At 40.0% G+C, this 19880-nt stretch overlaps 1 protein-coding gene across 3 annotated transcripts in view; it reads left to right on the forward strand.

Annotated features, from left to right (window-relative positions):
* Positions 1-19880, forward strand: part of Tmod3 (tropomodulin 3) — a 62056-nt gene that overhangs the window by 23284 nt on the left and 18892 nt on the right. For all 3 annotated transcript variants that reach the window (XM_041679749.1, XM_041679748.1, XM_041679750.1), the window contains 2 exons: positions 3649-3818; positions 8593-8749. In XM_041679749.1, coding sequence (XP_041535683.1) covers positions 3693-3818; positions 8593-8749 — 283 coding nt within the window. In that variant the 5' untranslated portion in view covers positions 3649-3692. The remainder of the gene's footprint in view (positions 1-3648; positions 3819-8592; positions 8750-19880) is intronic.

Consider the following 19880-nt stretch of genomic DNA (forward strand, 5'->3'; position numbering starts at 1 on the left):
AACATGAATTGTCATGTATGGAATCTTTTAGAAATGTAAATTGGCATAGTCACTTTGAACATAGTTTAATATTACCTAATAAAGTGGAGTAAGTATAAGTGTCTTAGTTAGGGTTTCTATTGTGAAGAGACACGATGACCATGGCAACTCTTATAAAAGAAAACATTTAATTGGGGGGCTTACAGTTCAGAGGTTCGATCCATTATCATCATGGTGGGACATGGTGGTGTACAGGCAGACATGGTGCTGGAGAAGGAACTGAGAATTCTACATTACCTGCAGGCATTGGGAAATGGTCTGTCACACTGAACATGGCTTGAGCATGTATGAGACCTCCACAGTGACACACTTTCTCCAACAAGATCATACCTACTCCAATAAGGACACACCTCCTAGTACTGCCACTCCTTTGGGTGGCCTTTTTTTTTTCAAACCACCACAATAAGCAAGCATTCCCTTTCCCCAGCAATTTCATTCCTAGATTTGAGCCAAAGAGGAATTGTACATCTGTACCAGGAAATAAGTAGATTATTTATCATAACAAAGAAATAGAGGGAGAAGCTGCTAGGAGCTTAGATGTTCAGAGGAAGGAATAGTATGTTGACATGAGATTGAAATAAATATAACTCTAAGCATCAACCCCAAACAGTGGTAAATGAAAAAAAGAAAGTCAATCCTAAGAGGATTTATTTATATAAGGTGTAATATAAGGGAAAACCAAAAACTGCTAAGGATTTATACATGTAAACTCTAGGGAGCAAAAAAAATCATTGATAATTCAGTATACTAACTATCTCCTTTGGAGGAGAGATACATCTAAGGTGACTGAGGTACTGGGAATGTCTCAGTGCTCAGTGTGTTTGTGGGTGTTCATTTTATTTTATTTTTTTTGTCAGAATTACCTTCTCCCATGATGCTCGCACTCCCAATTTACTCAGGAGATCTTGTCTTTTTCTACTTCTCATGTAGATTAGATCCATGTATGTCTCCCTTAGGGTCCTCTTTGTTGTCTAGGTTCTCTGGGATTATGAGTTGTTGGCTGGTTTTCTTTGTCTAATGTCTAAAAGCCACTTATGAGTGACTACATATTATATTTGTCTTTCTGGGTCTGTTTTATAGATCCATCCATTTGCCTGCAAATATCAAGATGTCATTATTTTTTTCCACTGTGTAGTACTCCGTTGTGTAAATGTACCACATTTTCTTTATCCATTCTTCGGTCAAGGGGTATTTAGATTGTCCAGGTTTTGGCTACAACAAATAATGCTTCTATGAACATAGTTGATCACATGTCCTTGTGGCACGATTGAGCATCCTTTCGGTATATGCCCAAAAGAGGTATTGCTGGGTCTTGAGAAAGGTTGTTTCCTAATTTTCTGTGAAATCGCCATACTGATTTCCAAAGTAGTTTGCACTCCCACCAGCAAGGGAGGAGTGTTCCCTTTACCCCACATCCTCTCCAGTATAAACTGTCATCTGTGTTCTTGATATTGGCCATTCTTACAGGTATAAGATGGGATCTCAGAGTTGTTTTGATATGCTTTTCTCTGATGACTAAGGATGTTGAGCATTTTCTTAAGTGTCTTTCAGCCATTTTAGATTCCTCTGTTGAGAGTTCTCCGTTTAGGTCTGTACTCCATTTTTTTTTATTGGATTATTTTTTCTTTTGGTGACTATTTTCTTGAGTTCTTTGTATATTTTGGAGATCAGACCTCTGTCTGATGTGGGGTTGGTGAAGATCTTTTCCCATTCTGTAGGCTGTCGTTTTATCTTGTTGACTGTGTCCTTTGCTTTTCAGACGCTTTTCAGTTTCAGGAGGTTATATACCAGTTTTGGGTATATATTCAAAGGCTACTCAATTGTGCACACAAGGACATGTACTCAACTATATTCATAGCAGCGTTGTTTGTCATAGCCAGAATCTGGAAAGAACCTAAATGCCCCTCAACTGAAGAATGGATAAGGAAAATATGGTATATTTATACAGTGGAGTACTACATAGCAGAAAAAAAAAATAATGACATCTTGAAACTTGCAGGTAAATGGATGGATCTATAAAACATCATCTTGAGTGAGGTAACCCAGACCCAGAAAGACAGTTATCACATGTACTCACTCATAAGTGGTTTTTAAATGTATTTATTTATTATGTATACAACATTCCTTCCATGTGTGCCTGCAGGCCAGAAGAGGGCACCAGATCTCATTATAGATGACTGTGAGCCACCATGTGGTTACTGGGAATTGAACTCAGGACCTCTGGAAGAGCAGCCAGTGCTCTTAACCGCTGAGCCATCTCTCCAGCCCCCATAAGTGGCTTTTAAACATAAAGCAAAGAAAACCAGCCTACAAATCACAATCCTAGAGAACCTAGACAACAATGAGGGCCCTAAGAGAGGAGTACATGTATCTAATCTACATGGGAAGTAGAAAAAGACAAGATCTCTTGAGTAAATTGGGAGCATGAAGACCATGGGAAAGGGTTGAAGGGGAGGGGAGAGGCAAGCAGGGGAGCAGAGAAAAATTTAGAGTTCAATAAAGATCAATTTAAAAAGAAAGAATTTGTTGGTTTGTTTATTTTTTCGAGAAAGGGTTTCTCTGTATCTTTGTCCTGGAACTAGCTCTTGTAGACCAGGCTGACCTCAAACTCAGAAATTCGCCTGCCTCTGCCTCCCGAGTGCTGGGATTAAAGAAGTACTCAGGAGGCCAATGCAGAAGGTTCACCTTGATTTCAAGGCTAGCTTGTTCTATGTAGTGAGTTCCTGGTTAGCCTGGGCTGTATTGTGAGACTTTATCTTAAAAAAATAAAAAAGAAAGGAAGGAAGGAAAGAAGGAAGGGAAGAAAGAAAGAAGAAAGTCTTAAAGAAACAGTCTAATAATAACAAAATAATATTTTCCTTTTAAAATATGTTTTAAGAAGATTCCTTTGTTTTTATTTTCTGTGTGCCTGTGAGTATCTGTATTATGTATGTGTATCACATGTGTGCCATGTCCCTTGGAGGCCAGAAGAGAGTACCAGGTCCTCTGGAGCACAGGCAGTTTTGAGCCACCTCATGTGGATGCTGGGAACTGAGCACAAACCCTCTACAGGAAGTATTCTTAACTGCTGAGCCATCCTTTCCAGCTCCTAAAATAATCTTTTTGAAAACACATTTAAAATAAAAAATTTCCCAGAAACAAGAGACTACTCCTTCCCATTAGGTACATGTTGCTATTTTCTTATGTTGATATTGTGTCCCACTGCTCTCCTAAACAGTTTGTAGTAAAACAAATGTTATCCATTAGGATAATTTGACATCACTGATAGAAATTATTTCTGGCAAAAATTATTTCCTATTGCCACTGAAAATCGGTTATCAGAAATTGTAATTCTATTAAGTAATTATTTAATGATTTTCATACTTCCCATTTCCATTGATTATTTCTCTACAGAGACAAACTAGTGAAGGCATGAATTATCTGAAGGGAAGAGTAGTGATGAATTATCTGAAGGGAAGAGTAGTGGTGAATTATCTGAAGGGAAGAGTAGTGATGAATTATCTGAAGGGATGAAGAACGTATGACGATGGACATGGCATTTCCCTTTCCCCAACAATAGACGCAACTAGATTAAACTTACGTTTAAATGGTTGTTTCTTCCCTCCACAGCTATAAGAAGTAGACCAATCACGTGACTTCCTACGGTGCGAGCCATGGCACTACCGTTCCGGAAGGACTTAGGGGAGTATAAGGACCTGGATGAAGATGAGCTCCTTGGCAATCTGTCAGAAACAGAGCTGAAACAGCTTGAAACTGTCCTGGATGATCTCGACCCCGAGGTTGGTGCTAGCCGGAGAAGAGAAATGCAATAGCTTTTCAGACTGCCAGTTTGCTTTCTCGTGGCTCGCCCTGTACCCTTCACTCACCTTCTATCCAAATGAACTGGCATTTTTCTTCTTCAGGTCCCCACATCTCCCTCCATGTCTTATGACACAGACATTCTAAACTATCATTAAACATTTACACAATTTTTTTTCTTTATTACAATCTTGCCTCTGTGCAATTGAAAGTAGTAATAGCTAACTAGCTCTTTAGTCTATAATAATCTGTTTCTCTTCAGAGTTTCTGTACAAAGCTGGTGGTAGTATACTGTGCCTCTAAAATTTTCTTAATGGTTTAAACCTGATTACAATGGTTCTTGAGAAATGTTGACCAAGTGGTATAAATTTTTTAGCATTGGAAAATGTAGATCTGAACACAGATGTTTCTTAACAATGTTCTTTTTTTTTTTTTTTTTTTTTTTTGGTTTTTTGAGACAGGGTTTCTCTGTGGCTTTGGAGCCTGTCCTGGAACTAGCTCTGTAGACCAGGCTGGTCTCTAACTCACAGAGATCCACCTGCCTCTGCCTCCCGAGTGCTGGGATTAAAGGCGTGCGCCACCATCGCCCAGCCTCTTAACAATGTTCTTATCTGCCTGATAAACACATCCTAGGTTGCAAATATTATACATTAAAGTGCATTTAATATCCCTAGCCAGCTTTGGATAACTTTGTCTAGCCTCTCTTAAATGTGCTCAGAACACTTAAATAAGCCTATATTTGGACAAAATCATCTAATGTAAAGCCTAATTTTTAATAAAGTATTGAATATATCATGTAAGTTGTATGCTATACTGAAAATGAAAATTGAAATGATTTTGTGGGTGCACTTCTATACCATCTTAGAGTTGAACCGTTATTAAGTCAGAGACATTGTAGATGTACACTTGTCTGTATTTGCCAAGTGGTTGTTACTTGTCTTATATGCTACACAAAGCTAATGTGGAATCCTTTACCTTTGAAGTGTCATTCAAGAAGGACATCCTGCGGGTAGCAGGAAGAACCACAAGGTAGTGGTTATTTGCCACACTTTACCTACCTTATTTCTTAAAAGGCCGTGGTTTTGTATGCCCTTTAATAATTGAGGTATGTGAGCTTTTAGGGAGAGGAGAGGTACTGGATATTAGGGCCTAAAGCATCCTAAAATGTGCTTTATAAAATTGTTCTTGTTGCTAAGTGGTGTGTCCATACCATAGGGCAAGTCCTTTGAATAATTACTATTACAAGGAAAACTCCTCATACCTAAGTCTGAGGGATTACTCAGGAGAACAGAGCTGTCAGCAATATATTTGGCAGTTAGTCAATGAGACCAATTTAAATCAAATGGTTTAAGAACTCGAAAGCATGTAAGTCAGTGAGGCCAATTTAAATCAAATGGTTTAAGAACTAGAAAGCATGTAAGAGACTGTCTAGCCTGACGTTTTCAGCTGGGCCAATGACTTTTGTGTGGGCCTGTCCTGTGTTTAACAGCCCCTTGCCTCAGGAGCAATCTCCATTGGGAAGCAGTCTTCAGGCTGTGAATATCTAGGGAGAAAAAACTATGGTGGACATTTTTGCACATCCTGTCTACATCTACACATGACCCAGAAGGGAAGGTTTCGCCATTTCCTTCTGAGCCCCACTCCCAAGAAGAAGGGCTCACTATTTTCTCCCTGGGTCTAAGACTATGGGGTCCTTGACATGACCATGGCTATGTCAACAACCCACATTCACTCAAGACTTCCCTCACTTAGGACTTCCTCCGCTCCCTACACTAGGGTGTGTGCTCTTTACTAAGCTTCATTCCCCAGCTCTGAAACCTTTATTCAGTTTGGGGGACAACCTGCAGTTCCTGGTTAGTACCCTACTCTCAGGAAATGCAAGAGTGAACAAACCCAATGTAATTTTTGCCCCCAGGATGCAGGCTAGTAGGAATGGGGAAAACAAGACTTGAATCAGATAATAAAACTATGTTAAAAGAATGATGGGTACCACAGACAGTAATTTATGAATGAGACATGAGGAAAAATGTTTCTTGGTGGCATATACTGAAGTCTTAGGAATGGTGACTGGAAAGGATGGGCAGAACCTTCAGGGGAAGTGATCTCCATACTTCACATATTTGAGGTCATGGGTGAAGGAAATGTATGACAAGAACAAGGAAGGAAATAATCCAGTGTATCAAGAGTGGGGGTGTGAGCTGAACCTGGGCTGACAGGTTTAGGGATGTGAAGGAAGGATGTGACCGGGCACCTGATGCCCTGAGGCCAGTTACATTAGAGTGAGCTTGCACCCAAGTCATGGCACTGGAGATGGGGAGGTGATGACTGCCATCTTTAGGAACTAAAACTGCATAGACTTGCAGGCTGAGAGGGTTCTTTGTCATTCTCAGATTTCAACATCCAAAGGTAGAAATCTCATGTTTGTTCTTTATAGTTCCACAGACAGTTTTTTCATTGTAAATACACACAATATTCAGGGTTAGGAACAGATCTTTGAGGTTCACCCTTGTAGATCAGCTTCCTAAGTAATGAGTATCACTATATTACAGATTTTATGAAAACTGTTGTGGAGTTCAGGAAATGGTCCAAGTGTAAACATGTTATTTTTAGTTATGAAGTAATCATTTCCTATTATTCTCCATAGGAAAATCACCTTTTGAAAATGTATACTAACTGTGAGGTTGAGTATCACCGTTAATAATAGATGTTGCCTTCTCTGGCTGCCTCAATTGTAGAGCAAGGTATACTCAGGAGTATGAAGCAAGGCAGCCCGTCTTGTCTTTTTTAAGACAGGATCTCTTATAACCCAGAATGGCCTGACTTGGCCTTCTGATCCTCCTGTCTCTCCCACCAAGTTCTGAGAGTACAGACATGCACCCCCATACCTGGTTGAGGCTGACCTTTGACAAGCAGGATGATGCTCACTTTGTCTTTCTTGTCTCTCTATTATTCCTGGCCTTAATACAAATTCAACTTCAACCATTCCTCCCCTTTCTACTTCTAGTCAACGCATGTGTTCAAGGCTGTGCTATGTGGGCAGAAGAGGATTCAGGGTGCCATTAGGCACGCATAGCAATGACAGTAATTGTAACTAGCATACACTAATGTTCCTGTCTACATATGGACACATACACAATGAAATATGCTAGATTTTAATCAACTAAACAGCCTTGATGTTGGACTGTGTATGTTTTTTATCTGGATAAGAGCTCTGTGATCAAATGGAAGTCATTAGAAGGAATAACACATAGTACTTTGCAGTTCTTTTGTGATAGAATTAGTTTAGTTTATGTACATATGTAGTAATAAGGGCGGCGGGGCTGCGTTCCCAGCACCCCGGCCGCCTGCTCGGCTAGCTTATGCCCAGAAATAACAACACACAAACTGTATTCATTTAAACACTGCTTGGCCCTTTAAGCTCTAGCCCTTACTGGCTAATTCTGATATCCCGATCAACCCATCTCTAATAATCTGTGAGAACCGGTCTTACTGGGAAGATTCTAGCCTAGTCCATCCTGAGTCGGAGCTTCATGGCGTGTGTCTGCCCGGGAGCGGGGCATGGCGTCTCTCTCAGGCGTCTGCTTCCAAGAGGAGAGCTGTGGAGTCTGAGCTCACTTCCTCTTCCTCCCAGTGTTCTGTTCTGTTTACTCCTCCCACCTATGTTCTAAGCTATGAGCCCAAGCAGTTTGTTTATTACTTAACCAATGAAATCAACAGATTGATATATGACACTCCCACATCATACATATTTACTGGTCATTTATTAAGAATTAAGAAAATTATCTTTGCTGTTGTTTGGACATTGACCCTTCTATTGTCCTGCTTCAGCTCCCCAAGAGCTAGAACACAGGCATGTGCTACGAGGCCAAGCCAGGAAAGCTTTTCCTTAATAGTCCTCGGAGAAAAATAAAAATATTAACTCAAGTATAAATGTCAACATAAATTTAAAAACCATCCCTGTAAAAATAATAATTCATGGATACTTAAAAATTAAAGGGTGAAGTTAGGCAAAATGGCCCCTTTCTATAATCCCAGTACTTGGAAGGATGCAGCAAGAAAGATCATGGCAGGTTTGTGGCCAGCATGAAACACACTGTGAATTCCAAGCCAATCATGGTGATATATCAAGAGCTTGTTTCAAAAAAACAACATGCTAATGGATGTTTCCTCTAAGTGGGATACTATCTGAAGAAAATATGTACTTGCCTATTTTTAATAGTAATATAAGTAAATTCTACCTACTTAAAAAAAATTAAGACTTGCCAGGCAGTAGTGGCACATGCATTTTGAGAGGAAGAGGCAGGCAGATCTTGTGAGTTCAAGGTCAGTGTGGCCTATAGAGCGAGTTCCAGAACAGCCAGGACTACAGAGAAACCCTGTCTCAAAAAAAAAAAAAAAAATTGCTTGTGGGCCAGTCAGATGGGGCAGCAGTATAGGTAGTTACCAGTGAGTCTGACAACCTATGTTGATTCCAGTGGAAAGAGGGGACCAACTCCCAAAAGTTGTCCTCTGATCTCTATATACGTGCCATAGCACATAGACTCCCCCACACCCAAAATCAATAGATCCATTTTAAATAAACAAAACTTTTTGTGATGCATCTCACATAACTATCCCAAAGTCCTGCAAGGAGGGTTCCATGCCTATGTCATGCTAGTTTCTTGATCTTTCTTACATGGAAATCTATAGGGGCATGTGGTGTTGGCGTTCTTGGTGGTTTGCTGATCGTAATGGCTGACGTATTCTCTTTGGCAGAATGCCCTTCTGCCTGCAGGGTTTCGGCAAAAGAACCAGACATCAAAGTCTGCCACAGGGCCCTTCGATAGAGAACGTCTCCTTTCTTATCTAGAGAAGGAAGCATTGGAGCATAAAGACCGGGAAGACTATGTGCCCTACACTGGAGAGAAGAAAGGTGAGTCTGATCATATGTTGTCATTCAGCAGCTTTGGGTTCTTTTTATAATGGATACCCACGGAGAAAATTGTTTTTAGATGTACATAATCAGCAGCCTTTAAAGATATATACTGTCAGCCTTAAAAATTGCTGGGTGGTTTAGACACATTTTTATCAGCTTATCCAGTGAGATTTTTGTCTTAATTATTCATTAGTGAGGTTTTATTACACAGAGACTTTGTATAACATTACTTCACACTACAAGTTGTTGAAGCAAATTTAAAACCTCTAATTTATTGCAGTGTAAGCTATGACAAAAAAATATTCTTCCCTAACTTGTCAAAGTCTTTAGAGTAAAATTCCATAAAATAATTCATGCTTTTTAAAAGATACCCTTCCTTAGCTGTCTTCCTTAATACATCATAATTTTGTTTGTTAATGTTTCCTATGGTAACTTTGAGGAAATTTTTCTAGTTTTAACTCTTTCATATTGTAGTATATAATTCATTCATGCCCTTATATTCATCTTCCTTAATCAGTTAGCAAGAACAACCAATACATGAAGATGTGGCTTAGATTAAACTTTACTTTTCAGCGTGAAAAGTTTACCAGCTAAAGTTACATCTCAAGAAGTAGTGGCTAGCATAAATAACTTAGAAGTGGGGCATACATGAAGAAATAGGAAATGGGGACTAAGGACAGGTAGTAGACTTTCACTTTAAAGTCCAACTAGATAGGAAGTTCTGCAAGATGACTTAGCTTGTATGAAGGCTATATCATAGAAGTTACTAAAGGCTGGAGAGATGGTTCAGTGGTTAAGACTTCTTCCTGCTGTTCCAGAGGACCTGTATTCAGTTCTCAGTACCCATGTTGTACAACTGACAACTTCCTGTAGCTCTAGCTCCAAAGACTTCACCGCCCTCTTCTGGCCTCTGAGGGGAACTGCACTCACTTGTACATATCACGCCCCCCAAATACATAATTAAAAATATATTTTTTTTTAATTTTCAAGACAGGGTTTCTCCATAGCTTTTGGTTCCTGTTCTGGAACTAGCTCTTGTAGACCAGGCTGGCCTCGAACTCACAGAGATCCACCTGCCTCTGCCTCCTGAGTTCTGGTGTGTGCCACCACTGCCCGGCTTTGTTCTTTGTTTTTTGTATTTTGTTTTTTAAGGTAGTGTCTTGCTAGTCTAGACTGGCCTGGAACTAGCTGAGGCTGACCTATCCCATGTGTAATCCTCCTGCTTCAGCCTCCCAGAGTGCTGGGATTACAGGTGTGAGCCACCATATCTCATTGGGAGTTGTTTAAGTGCGTTCTTTTTTTTGCAGTGCCAGAGATTAAGCCAGTGGTTCTCAACTTTCCTAATGCTGTGACCCTTTAATACATGTTATGGTGATCCCAGCCATAAAATTATTTTTGTTGCAACTTCATAACTGTGATTTTACTACTGTTTTGAATCATAATGTAAATATGTTTTCTGATGGTCTTTTTTTTTTCTGTTCCCAGCTCCCCCTCAGACAGAATTTTTCTGTGTAACAGCCTTAGCTGACCTAGCATTAGCTCTTGTAGACCAGGCTGGTCTCAAACTCACAGAGATCCACCTGCCTCTGCCTCACAAGTGCCGGGATTAAAAGCATGTGCCACCACCGCCCAGCCTCTGATGGTTTTAGGCAACCCCTGTGAAAAGGTTATTTGACCCCAAAGGGTCACAGCCTACATGTTGAGAACCTCTGGATTAAGCCCAAGAGTGTGTGCACGATAAACGAGAATATTCCACTACTGAGCTACATCCCCAACCCTTTCAGTGCATTTTTTTGTAGGTAGACCTACAGCATACATTTATATATCTGCATCTAACTCTAACAAGCTTCTTTAGGAATAGTAGGATGATATTAAGTAATCTTAACAGATTAATACAAATAACTTCTTTATGATTCTAAATGTTTAAAAATTAAAATTGTAAGTGTATATTTCTTTTGCTTATAGATATTACATTAAAGTATGAAAAAAGCTTTTGCCTCTTTAAACATTTGCAGAATATTGATGAGGATATAGCTTAGTTTTTAGAAGCTTGCCTGTCATGTAAGAAACCCTGGGTTCAATCCCCAACACTGCATAAACTGGGTGTGGTGCTGTAATTTGTAATCCTGACACTGAGGAAGTAGAAGCAAGAGAATGGGGTATGAGGCCAGCCTGGGCTACATGAGACTGTCTCTCAACACACACACAAAGATAAAATTGCAAAATGGGTAGTTGGACATAGACAAGGATGAAGGAGAGTATTTATTTGTCTAGCTCTTTCTAAAAGAGATGAACATGCACAGTGCTGACTTTGGCTAAGTGACTAAGTATTTCCCATCACACTTCTACATGTCATCAATAGTCTGTCTCAGAATTAAGTAAGGCATGGAGCTGTCCTGTGAGTTTGTGCCCAGTCTTTAATATTCCTGTCTTTCACGTTTCTTTGTTGTGTGAATCCTTCTCCGTTTTGCTCATGCCATGCTTTACTCTTATCTGGACTGTTTTTCCTATGTCCATTATTTCCATGCCGTGATTGTAGTCTCCTTGTTGCAGATGGATATTTTCCATTGGATTGTTTGAACTCTTGACTCATCAAGGATGGGCCCCTCCCATCCCTTGGGGAACACTCTTATTCTCCCTGTTAGTCCTTGGAGTAGAGCCTCTATGCTTCATTGTTCTCTTTTTTTATTCCAACTCTGAGAATGTAATATTCTTGGGTTTCTTCCCAAGAATACCATATACTCAACTTTTTTTTTGTTTCCTACAAGTGTCTTAAATGAATGTCTTATTAAATACATTTCAACTCACTTGGCAGTTGCCTCCGTTTTCCAGAAATCTTGTTGTATTCTCCATTATTCTAAAAGAGACTTCCCCCATCTTGTTGAGTATATGACTTCTTTGGGAGACCTTTTGACTCTTGAGTAAGTCAGAAAGATGTAGTTAGATGCCTTTATAGCAGCTCTATGTATAGGTTTTGGTGTCTGAAGTATCAAAGACTTAAACTCCCATTTTATTTGTTTTGTTTCATTTGGAGGTAGGACTGTATCATTTCATACTTGTTCCAGAGATTATCTTTCCTGGTGTAGTCATTGTTTATATTTTGCTATAGTGTAAAAAATTAATTTCAGTTTTAAAATTCCAGTCTGGATTTTGTTTAACAAGAAAATTAAAGTTAGTCATGTAGAGAGCACTTGCATTCAGATGTACATCGCTACAAATACACACACACTCTCTCTCTCACACACACGTAATTAAAAATAAAATAGTATCCAAAACTCATGTTATATTAATAAGATTATGTTAAAGAAAATTCCTGTGCCATAAAAATCTTCCCATTTAAGTAGGTAATTCAGTAATGTTGATCATATTCATAGAACTGTTCAACAATCCCCCACAATCTTTAGTCTAGAACAATCTTTAGTTTTCATCATGCCCCAAAGAAACCTTGTATCCGTGTAATCAGTCACTCTACCACATTCCCATTCTACTCCACAGCCAGAGGCAACCAACCACTAACTTACTTTCTGACTTGTAAATTTGTTTGTTCTGGACACCACCCATCAGTAGATTATACAATATGACCTGATGAATGCCTTCTTTCACTTAGCATGTACACTCTACAACAGACCTACATTCCCAATCCTCCATTCCTTTTAATAGTAGAATCATATTCTATTATATTTTGTTCTCTGGGATTGGGTTGTTTCTGAATTTTAGTTGTAGATATGATGCAATGAATATTGTGTACAAATGATTGTTGTTGTTGCTTTTGGTTTTTTGCTTTTTAAGATATGTGCTGTGTCCTAGGCTGACCCCAAACTCCTTGGAATCCTCCTATCTTAGTCTTCAAGTATGAGCCATTATACCCAGCTTTCTGGTTTGTTTTGAATTAATACTTGTGATGGAGGAGGGGTATCCAACTTCATGGGTTTTTGCACGTGATTGTCTAGTTATCTACTGATCTTTCTCGATTGAATTAATTGTCTTTGTGTCCTTGTAGATAAATCAATTGCCCAAGTATAAGAGTTTACTTAAAGATCTATTTCATTGATCTAAATATCTTTTCTTCTACACAATACTAACTTAATTATAGTAGGCTCATATTAAATCTTCAAATGGTCACGTGTAAGTTCTCTGATGTTGTTGCCTCTCAAGGTGACATGGCTGTTCTGACTTGTTTAGATTTCTTTATGGCTAATTCTGGCTTATATATTTTTCCGTATGAGTCAGATCAGCCTGTTACTTCGTGTAAAGTGACCATTTAGGATTTTGAAAAGGACTGAAGTCAAAAAGTAAATTTAGAAAAGCCCACAGATTTTATATTATAGAGTAAATATAGATCCCAATTTATACTTTCTCATAAAGTTAATTTCTTAATTTTTATTAGTGTTAAAGTACTCATGAAGAAAATATAAAGTTATTACTTTTTTGTTGTTGAGTAGGAGTTGTCTTTTCTATTTTTTGCCTTTTTTTTCTTCTGGTACCAGCAGTCCAACCCTGACTTCCTATGTCAGGCAAATCAGCACTGCTGAGCCAAGTCCTCAGCCGCTCTTTCCTCCCCACCCCTTTCATTGAAAATGGATTCTTCTCTCATATATCCTAATTATAGGTTCCCTCTTTCTACTCCCAGTGCCTTCCCATCTCTCCTCCCCTCCGGATCCACACCCTTTCTGTCCTCCCCTCCAGATCCACACCCTTTCTGTCCTCCCTCCAGATCCACACCCTTTCTGTCCTCCCTTCAGATCCACACCCTTTCTGTCCTCCCTCCAGATCCACACCCTTTCTGTCCTCCCTCCGGATCCACACCCTTTCTGTCCTCCCTCCGGATCCACACCCTTTCTGTCCTCCCTCCGGATCCACACCCTTTCTGTCCTCCCTCCGGATCCACACCCTTTCTGTCCTCCCTCCGGATCCACACCCTTTCTGTCCTCCCTCCGGATCCACACCCTTTCTGTCCTCCCCTCCAGATCCACACCCTTTCTGTCCTCCCTTCAGATCCACACCCTTTCTGTCCTCCCTCCGGATCCACACCCTTTCTGTCCTCCCTCTGGATCCACACCCTTTCTGTCCTCCCTCCGGATCCACATCCTTTCTGTCCTCCCTCCGGATCCACATCCTTTCTGTCCTCCCTCCGGATCCACACCCTTTCTGTCCTCCCTCCAGATCCACACCCTTTCTGTCCTCCCCTCCGGATCCACACCCTTTCTGTCTCATTAAAAAAGAACAGGATGAAGTAATTATTTTTATTATTAGCACATCTCTACATATGGAGTTGCTGTCATGAAGAGAATGCCAGGACAGTTACCAATCCATGTCAGGAGTTATTTAAAAATAACTTTTGGTCTGTGCTCCACTTTTTAATATCCTAGTAAGACTGCAACAGCTGAACTTATTTAGAAATAAGACATTGGAAGGAAATGTGAATTCATCACAAATCATTATCCCCTGAAGACTGTTGTTATCTTTAGTGCCTTTAAAAGTGTGTAACCATATCTCTGTATTTATCAAAATTAATAAAACGAGTTTGGTTCCGAAGAATAAAGATAAAAAAATCTGTTAGAATTTTCATAGGTCTTCAGAAATTTTGCTTTGCCTTGTTTTTTCTATTAAGACTTTCTTTGTGCTTTTAAGCATTAACAAAAACTTTTGGGTAGGGAAAATCAGATATGAATAATACCTCTTAAGAAACATGGGTGAGGATTACAAAAACAAACATCTGAGATGTTTCCAGTGCTTTAGATTCCTTAGGTTCCTCTAAGACAGGGACAACTATTTGATAGTCTGGGTAGTTTTCTTTCTCATTTTCTTTTCTATTTTTAATTTTTAAGGCAAGGTCTTAAAAATATTTTTTTAAGTCCAGGCTGCCCTCAAACTTAGTATATATTAGACCTGAGGATGATCTTGAACTTTTGCCTCTATCTCCTACATAAGGCCACACCAGCTTTTCTTTTCTAATTGGCAAAAATAGAAATTATAGATATTTATAATATGCAACAAAACTTTGTATATATGGACACAATATAGAATGGCAAAATCAAGATATTTGATATATGTATTATCTCACATACTTTTTGTTTCTTTGTTTGTTTTGATTTTCTGAGACAAGGTTTCTCTGTAGCTTTGGAGCTTGTCCTGGAACTAACTGTTTTAGACCAGGCTGGCCTTGAACTCACAGAGATCCGCCTGCCTCTGCAGCCCCTCCCACCCACCCAGTGCTGGGATTAAGCCTCACATACTTTTTAATTTTCTTGTGACAAATAACTCATGTGGTTTTGTTCAGTCAGTGGATGCCATAATCCAGTGGTTCTCAGCCTTGCCTGCTGTATGTTGGAATGTAGATGCTCCCAGCAGCATGTCAGACCAACTAATAAACTAATAAACCAAAGAACTCAGATACTAGAATTTCTCAGAACTTGTTGTGAAGTCTAGTGTGCATTCACTGTTTGGAGCCAGCTATAAACAGCAGGGAATTCGGGCACATTTGAGCCCAGAAAAATGTAATGGCAGTAGAAGTCATTCCTGCTAAACCATATGTGCTCCCTACCCTTTTTTGTGCTGGAGGTCAAGCGTGGAGCCTGTGCATGTTAAGCACATGCTGTACCACTGAGCCATACTCCCTGCCTCCCTGTATACACCATTGTCATTGTAATAGTAATCACTGTGAGAATTTTAGGACACAATTATTTGGATTTGCCTTTAATTATGAACAAATAATGGAAAATTACCTAAAAGGCTAGAGCTGGGTCAGGGGTTAAGATCACTTGCTGTTTTTACACAGGACACAGGTTTAGTTCCCACAACACACACAGGGACTCACAGCTACAAATCCTGTTCCAGGAGGTTCAGCACCTTCTTTTGGCCTCTCTGGGTACCAAACATGCACATATAAATGTGTGAAGAAACATTCATGCACATAAAACAAAAATAAATAGTAAAAAAAAAAATTACCTAACCACTAGAATCCCAAAGTTTGGTGCTGAGGTCAGTTATGCATACTCCTACCAGAAATAATTCAAATTTTAAGCTCCCAACTTATTGGAAGAAGGACTGGCTTAAGAATTTGGGAAATTTTATTTCAGGGCTGGAGAGATGACTCTGATTAAGAGTACTGGCCTCTCTCTTCTAGAGGACCCACATGACTGCTTACAACCATCTATAACTCCAGTTCCAGTGGATCTGATGCCCTCTTCTGGCTCTGTGGGCACCAGGCATTCATGTGGTGCATAGACATGTACACGCAAAACACTCATGTTTGTAAAATAAAATTGTTCCTAGTTATCTTACCTTTGAACAAGCATGTTTAAATTATGCTTTATAAAATGAGACTATTTGGACTAAAAAGTTGCTTGCTAAGTAGCTATTTAGCAAGCTGGATTGACTACTGTGTTCTAGGCAAGAATACAGAGACAACTAGAACATAGACTGTCCTTGAAAAGCTCAAGAGAGGGAGGTACACACTGTGTGCCTGGGACCTTGCCCAGGGGATGTGGAGGAATTAGAACATGGACATGTACTTCATTAGCTCAGCACAAGATAGATGCTGCTGCTGTTTGGACCACCTGCAGATGCTTACTCCACCTTCACAGCTGAAGCATGGGACCAAGTGCTGCTCAGCGGGGCCATGGAAGTGTGCTATAAAAGTTGTTACTTGAGGAAATGCCTTCCTCCCCTCCATCTTACCTTAGCTCACCTCACATTATTTTATGCAGACGTGATTCTTGATGCTGCAAAAGAGACTGTGAAGCCCAAAGACAGGACTTAGTGAAGGGAATGACCAAAAAAGGAAAATGGAAACATCTAGATCCTTGCCCTAGCCCTTTGAAACCAACCGAAGCTAATGAGTTCTTGTTTGGTTTGGTTTGGTTTGGTTTTTTTGAGACAGGGTTTCTCTACTGGCTTTCCTGAAAATCACTTTTTTAGACCATACTGGTCTTGAACTCAGATCTGTCTGCTCCCAACACTACTGAATTCATATTATTTTCATTCTGTCTGCTTTAAGTCTGGCCTGAGTCAGCAATGTCAGCATTCCCTGGGAGGTTGACAAGCACCTTAGTTATTTTTCAGTTTCTGTGATAAGACCCCCACGACCAAGGCAACTGATTAGAAGAAAACATTTACTTGGAAAAACAGTTTCAGAGGGTGAGTCTGTGATCATCTTGGCAGGGAGGATGGCAGCAGGCATGCCTTAAAGCAGTAGCTGAGAGCTAACTGGATATAGCACAAACTTTTGAAACCTCAAACATCACTCCTAGCGAAACAACTCCTATAACAAGGCCACAGCTTCTAATCCTTATTAAACAGTCCTACCAGCTGCCGACCAGTTGTTCAAATAGTGAGCCTATGGGGGCCTTTCTCATTCAAACCACCACAACTCAGAAACCAGGCCACACCTCAAAGCCAAGTGCTGCTGCCCCTTTTTTCACACTCTCCCTCCGTGACTGGGATGCACATTTTGAGCTGTATTTACATGTATATTCTTTTTTTTTTCCTTTTCTAGTTTTTCAAGACAGGTTTCTCTATGTAACAGCCCTGACTGTCCTGGAACTCACTCTATAGACCAGGCTGGCCTCTGCCTCCCAAGTACATGTATATTTACAAAACAAGCAAACAAACAAAGCCTCTATTCTGATTAGCTTGCAAATTGAAAACATCATATGGTTAAAGAAGCCACTCAGCCCCTTGATCAGACCACCCCTCTCTCTATCTCTATCTTCTGTCGATATAAAATGGCCATTCTGAAGCAGTGGAGCTTTTTGCTTAGTCTTTTACACTATCAGTTACAGTTTTAAATTTTATTTAACCAGGTGGTAGTGGTGCACACCTTTAATCCCAGCAACTATATTGTATCCTGCAACTATATTGTTTTTATTAGAGCTAAACGTGTTCTAGTATATCGGGTGGTGGTGGTGCACACCTTTAATCCCAGGTAGAAGCAGGCAGATCTTTGAGTTCAAGGTCTACAGAGCAACTAGGACGACCAGGGCTACACAGAGAAACTCTGTGATGGAAAACTGAGACACAGACACACACACACAGAGAGAGAGAGAGAGAGAGAGAGAGAGAGAGAGAGAGAGAGAGAGAGAGAGATTACATTGCATATGATCTTTTAAGTACAGACAGAATTATATAGTCTGTAAATGATAGTTTGATGTCTATTTTTATCCCTTTTATGTCTTCCTCTTGTATAATTGCTATAGCTAAGACTTCAAGCTCTATGTCTCAACTAGATGCTCTATGTATGTCATTAGCACATCGTCACTACTGTAGCTAAGACTTAAAGCACTGTATTTCAGCCAGGTGCTCTGTGGTGCGCATATAGTTAACATATCCTCACTCATACAAAGCCATCTGGATTCACCCAGTGATAGGTTCTGAATCAGAACATCTCTGACTTTGAATTCAGATGTAGGAAGTTATAAATAAAAACTGTTCTTCTCACTGTCTTAGTTTTTCTGTCATTTTAACTAAAGACCTTAGCAAAGCAACTTTGTTCCTTTTAGACTGAGAATTTAGAGCTGGATGTGGTAGCACACACATTTAGTTTCTGCACTTGTGAGACAGAGGCAGACACAGGAGGATCTCTGTGAGTTCAGTGCCAGCCAGGGCTATACAGTAAGACTGGTTGTTTAAAAGTTTATATTTGATCGCTGCCTGGGATGTGTCAGTACATGGCCAACCAGCTCCTTTATTTTTTGGCTAAGGTCAATCAGAACACCACAATGAGAGCATGTTGTGTCACTGCCAGCCCCGAAGGGGCTAGAAATGAGGTTATCTCCCCAGGCCACACTTCAGTAACTTGCTTGTAACTACCACTACCCACCACCCCACACTCCAGGGCCACCTAGGGTGCAGTGCAGCAATAAAGACAGACTGAGTCTGTTTAGTATGGAGATAATACTTCCAAGAATAGAAGTGGACAGGAAACTCCCCAAGGCTTGCCTGCAAACTAGGTGAGACTGAGGGAGGGCAGCAGAGCTACAGTTCTCTCTAGGTCACTCTCCCCCTCACTGAGCAGAAGGTAGACAAGGTTATACACACACACACACACACACACACACACACACACATATATATATATACCCTGTATGCATGTACACACATGTAAACACTTACACACATCCGAACAGAAACACATACATGCATGTGTGCACACACATACATACAAAGGAAGGAGGGGTTGGGAGGGAGAGCAAGTAAGGGAGAGAAAAAGAGAAAAACTTGCGATATTCTGGAATAGATACACACAGAGAGAGATAATGAAAAACAGAGATAGAGCATTTAGTTTAGATTAATTCAGATTTTAATATTTACATGTTTGTAAGCTACAGTGTTATTGATGCCAGTTATAAATATAATGCCAGTTTCTCTGACTTTCCCCAAACTAGGAAGAATGTTTATGATACTGGCCTAAGTCAATTAGTCATGTGCAAACAGATGACCTAGGAGATAACATTGAAAATGTGTGAATAGGGAGTTATTCATAGCTTTAGACTGCTTTTATATTATTAACTAATAAATGCAACATCTTGGGATACTATTTTTCCAGCAACTGTCAGCCTTATATTGTATTCCAGGAATGATTTTTCTGTGATTCAATGACCCGTCCTGCAGGCCACGTAATTCGTGGGGCTCGAGTTCAGGATCACCTGGGTAGGAATAGGGGGAGAGAGAAAGAGAACCAAGCGCGTATAAAGAATGACAGAGTCAGTCTGAGATGCGTCTAGGTTCCGTTTATTGCAAGCAGTGATTTATTCTTATAGGGCAGTTCTGGCAGGGAGGGGTAAGGTTGGAGGGGAATGAAAACTATAGTGCCCTAGGCCAAGGGGGAAGTAGTTATTTTCGTAAAACGTCTTGACCACAAGACGGTCCGAAGAGACAGTCTGTATTTGTGATCTTTTCTTGGAACATTCTGCAGTCAAACCATCCCAAGAACTATTTTACACCTGATTGAGCAGCAAGCTGTTTTGCAGCAGGCTGTTCTTGCAGAGGGGATGAGGAAGATTGGTCAGTGCTTTAGGTCGGGGGGCTTCTTGGTCCCCAACAATTCAAAGTTGTTCTACCTATAAATACTATGTCTTTCCCTTAATGACTGCGGACTTTTTGATTAATAGATTAAAATGTTTAATAA

Source organism: Microtus oregoni, unplaced genomic scaffold (assembly GCF_018167655.1).
Source record: "Microtus oregoni isolate MIOR12 unplaced genomic scaffold, Mior012 000032F_ref0000030, whole genome shotgun sequence".
NCBI lineage: Eukaryota > Metazoa > Chordata > Mammalia > Rodentia > Cricetidae > Microtus > Microtus oregoni.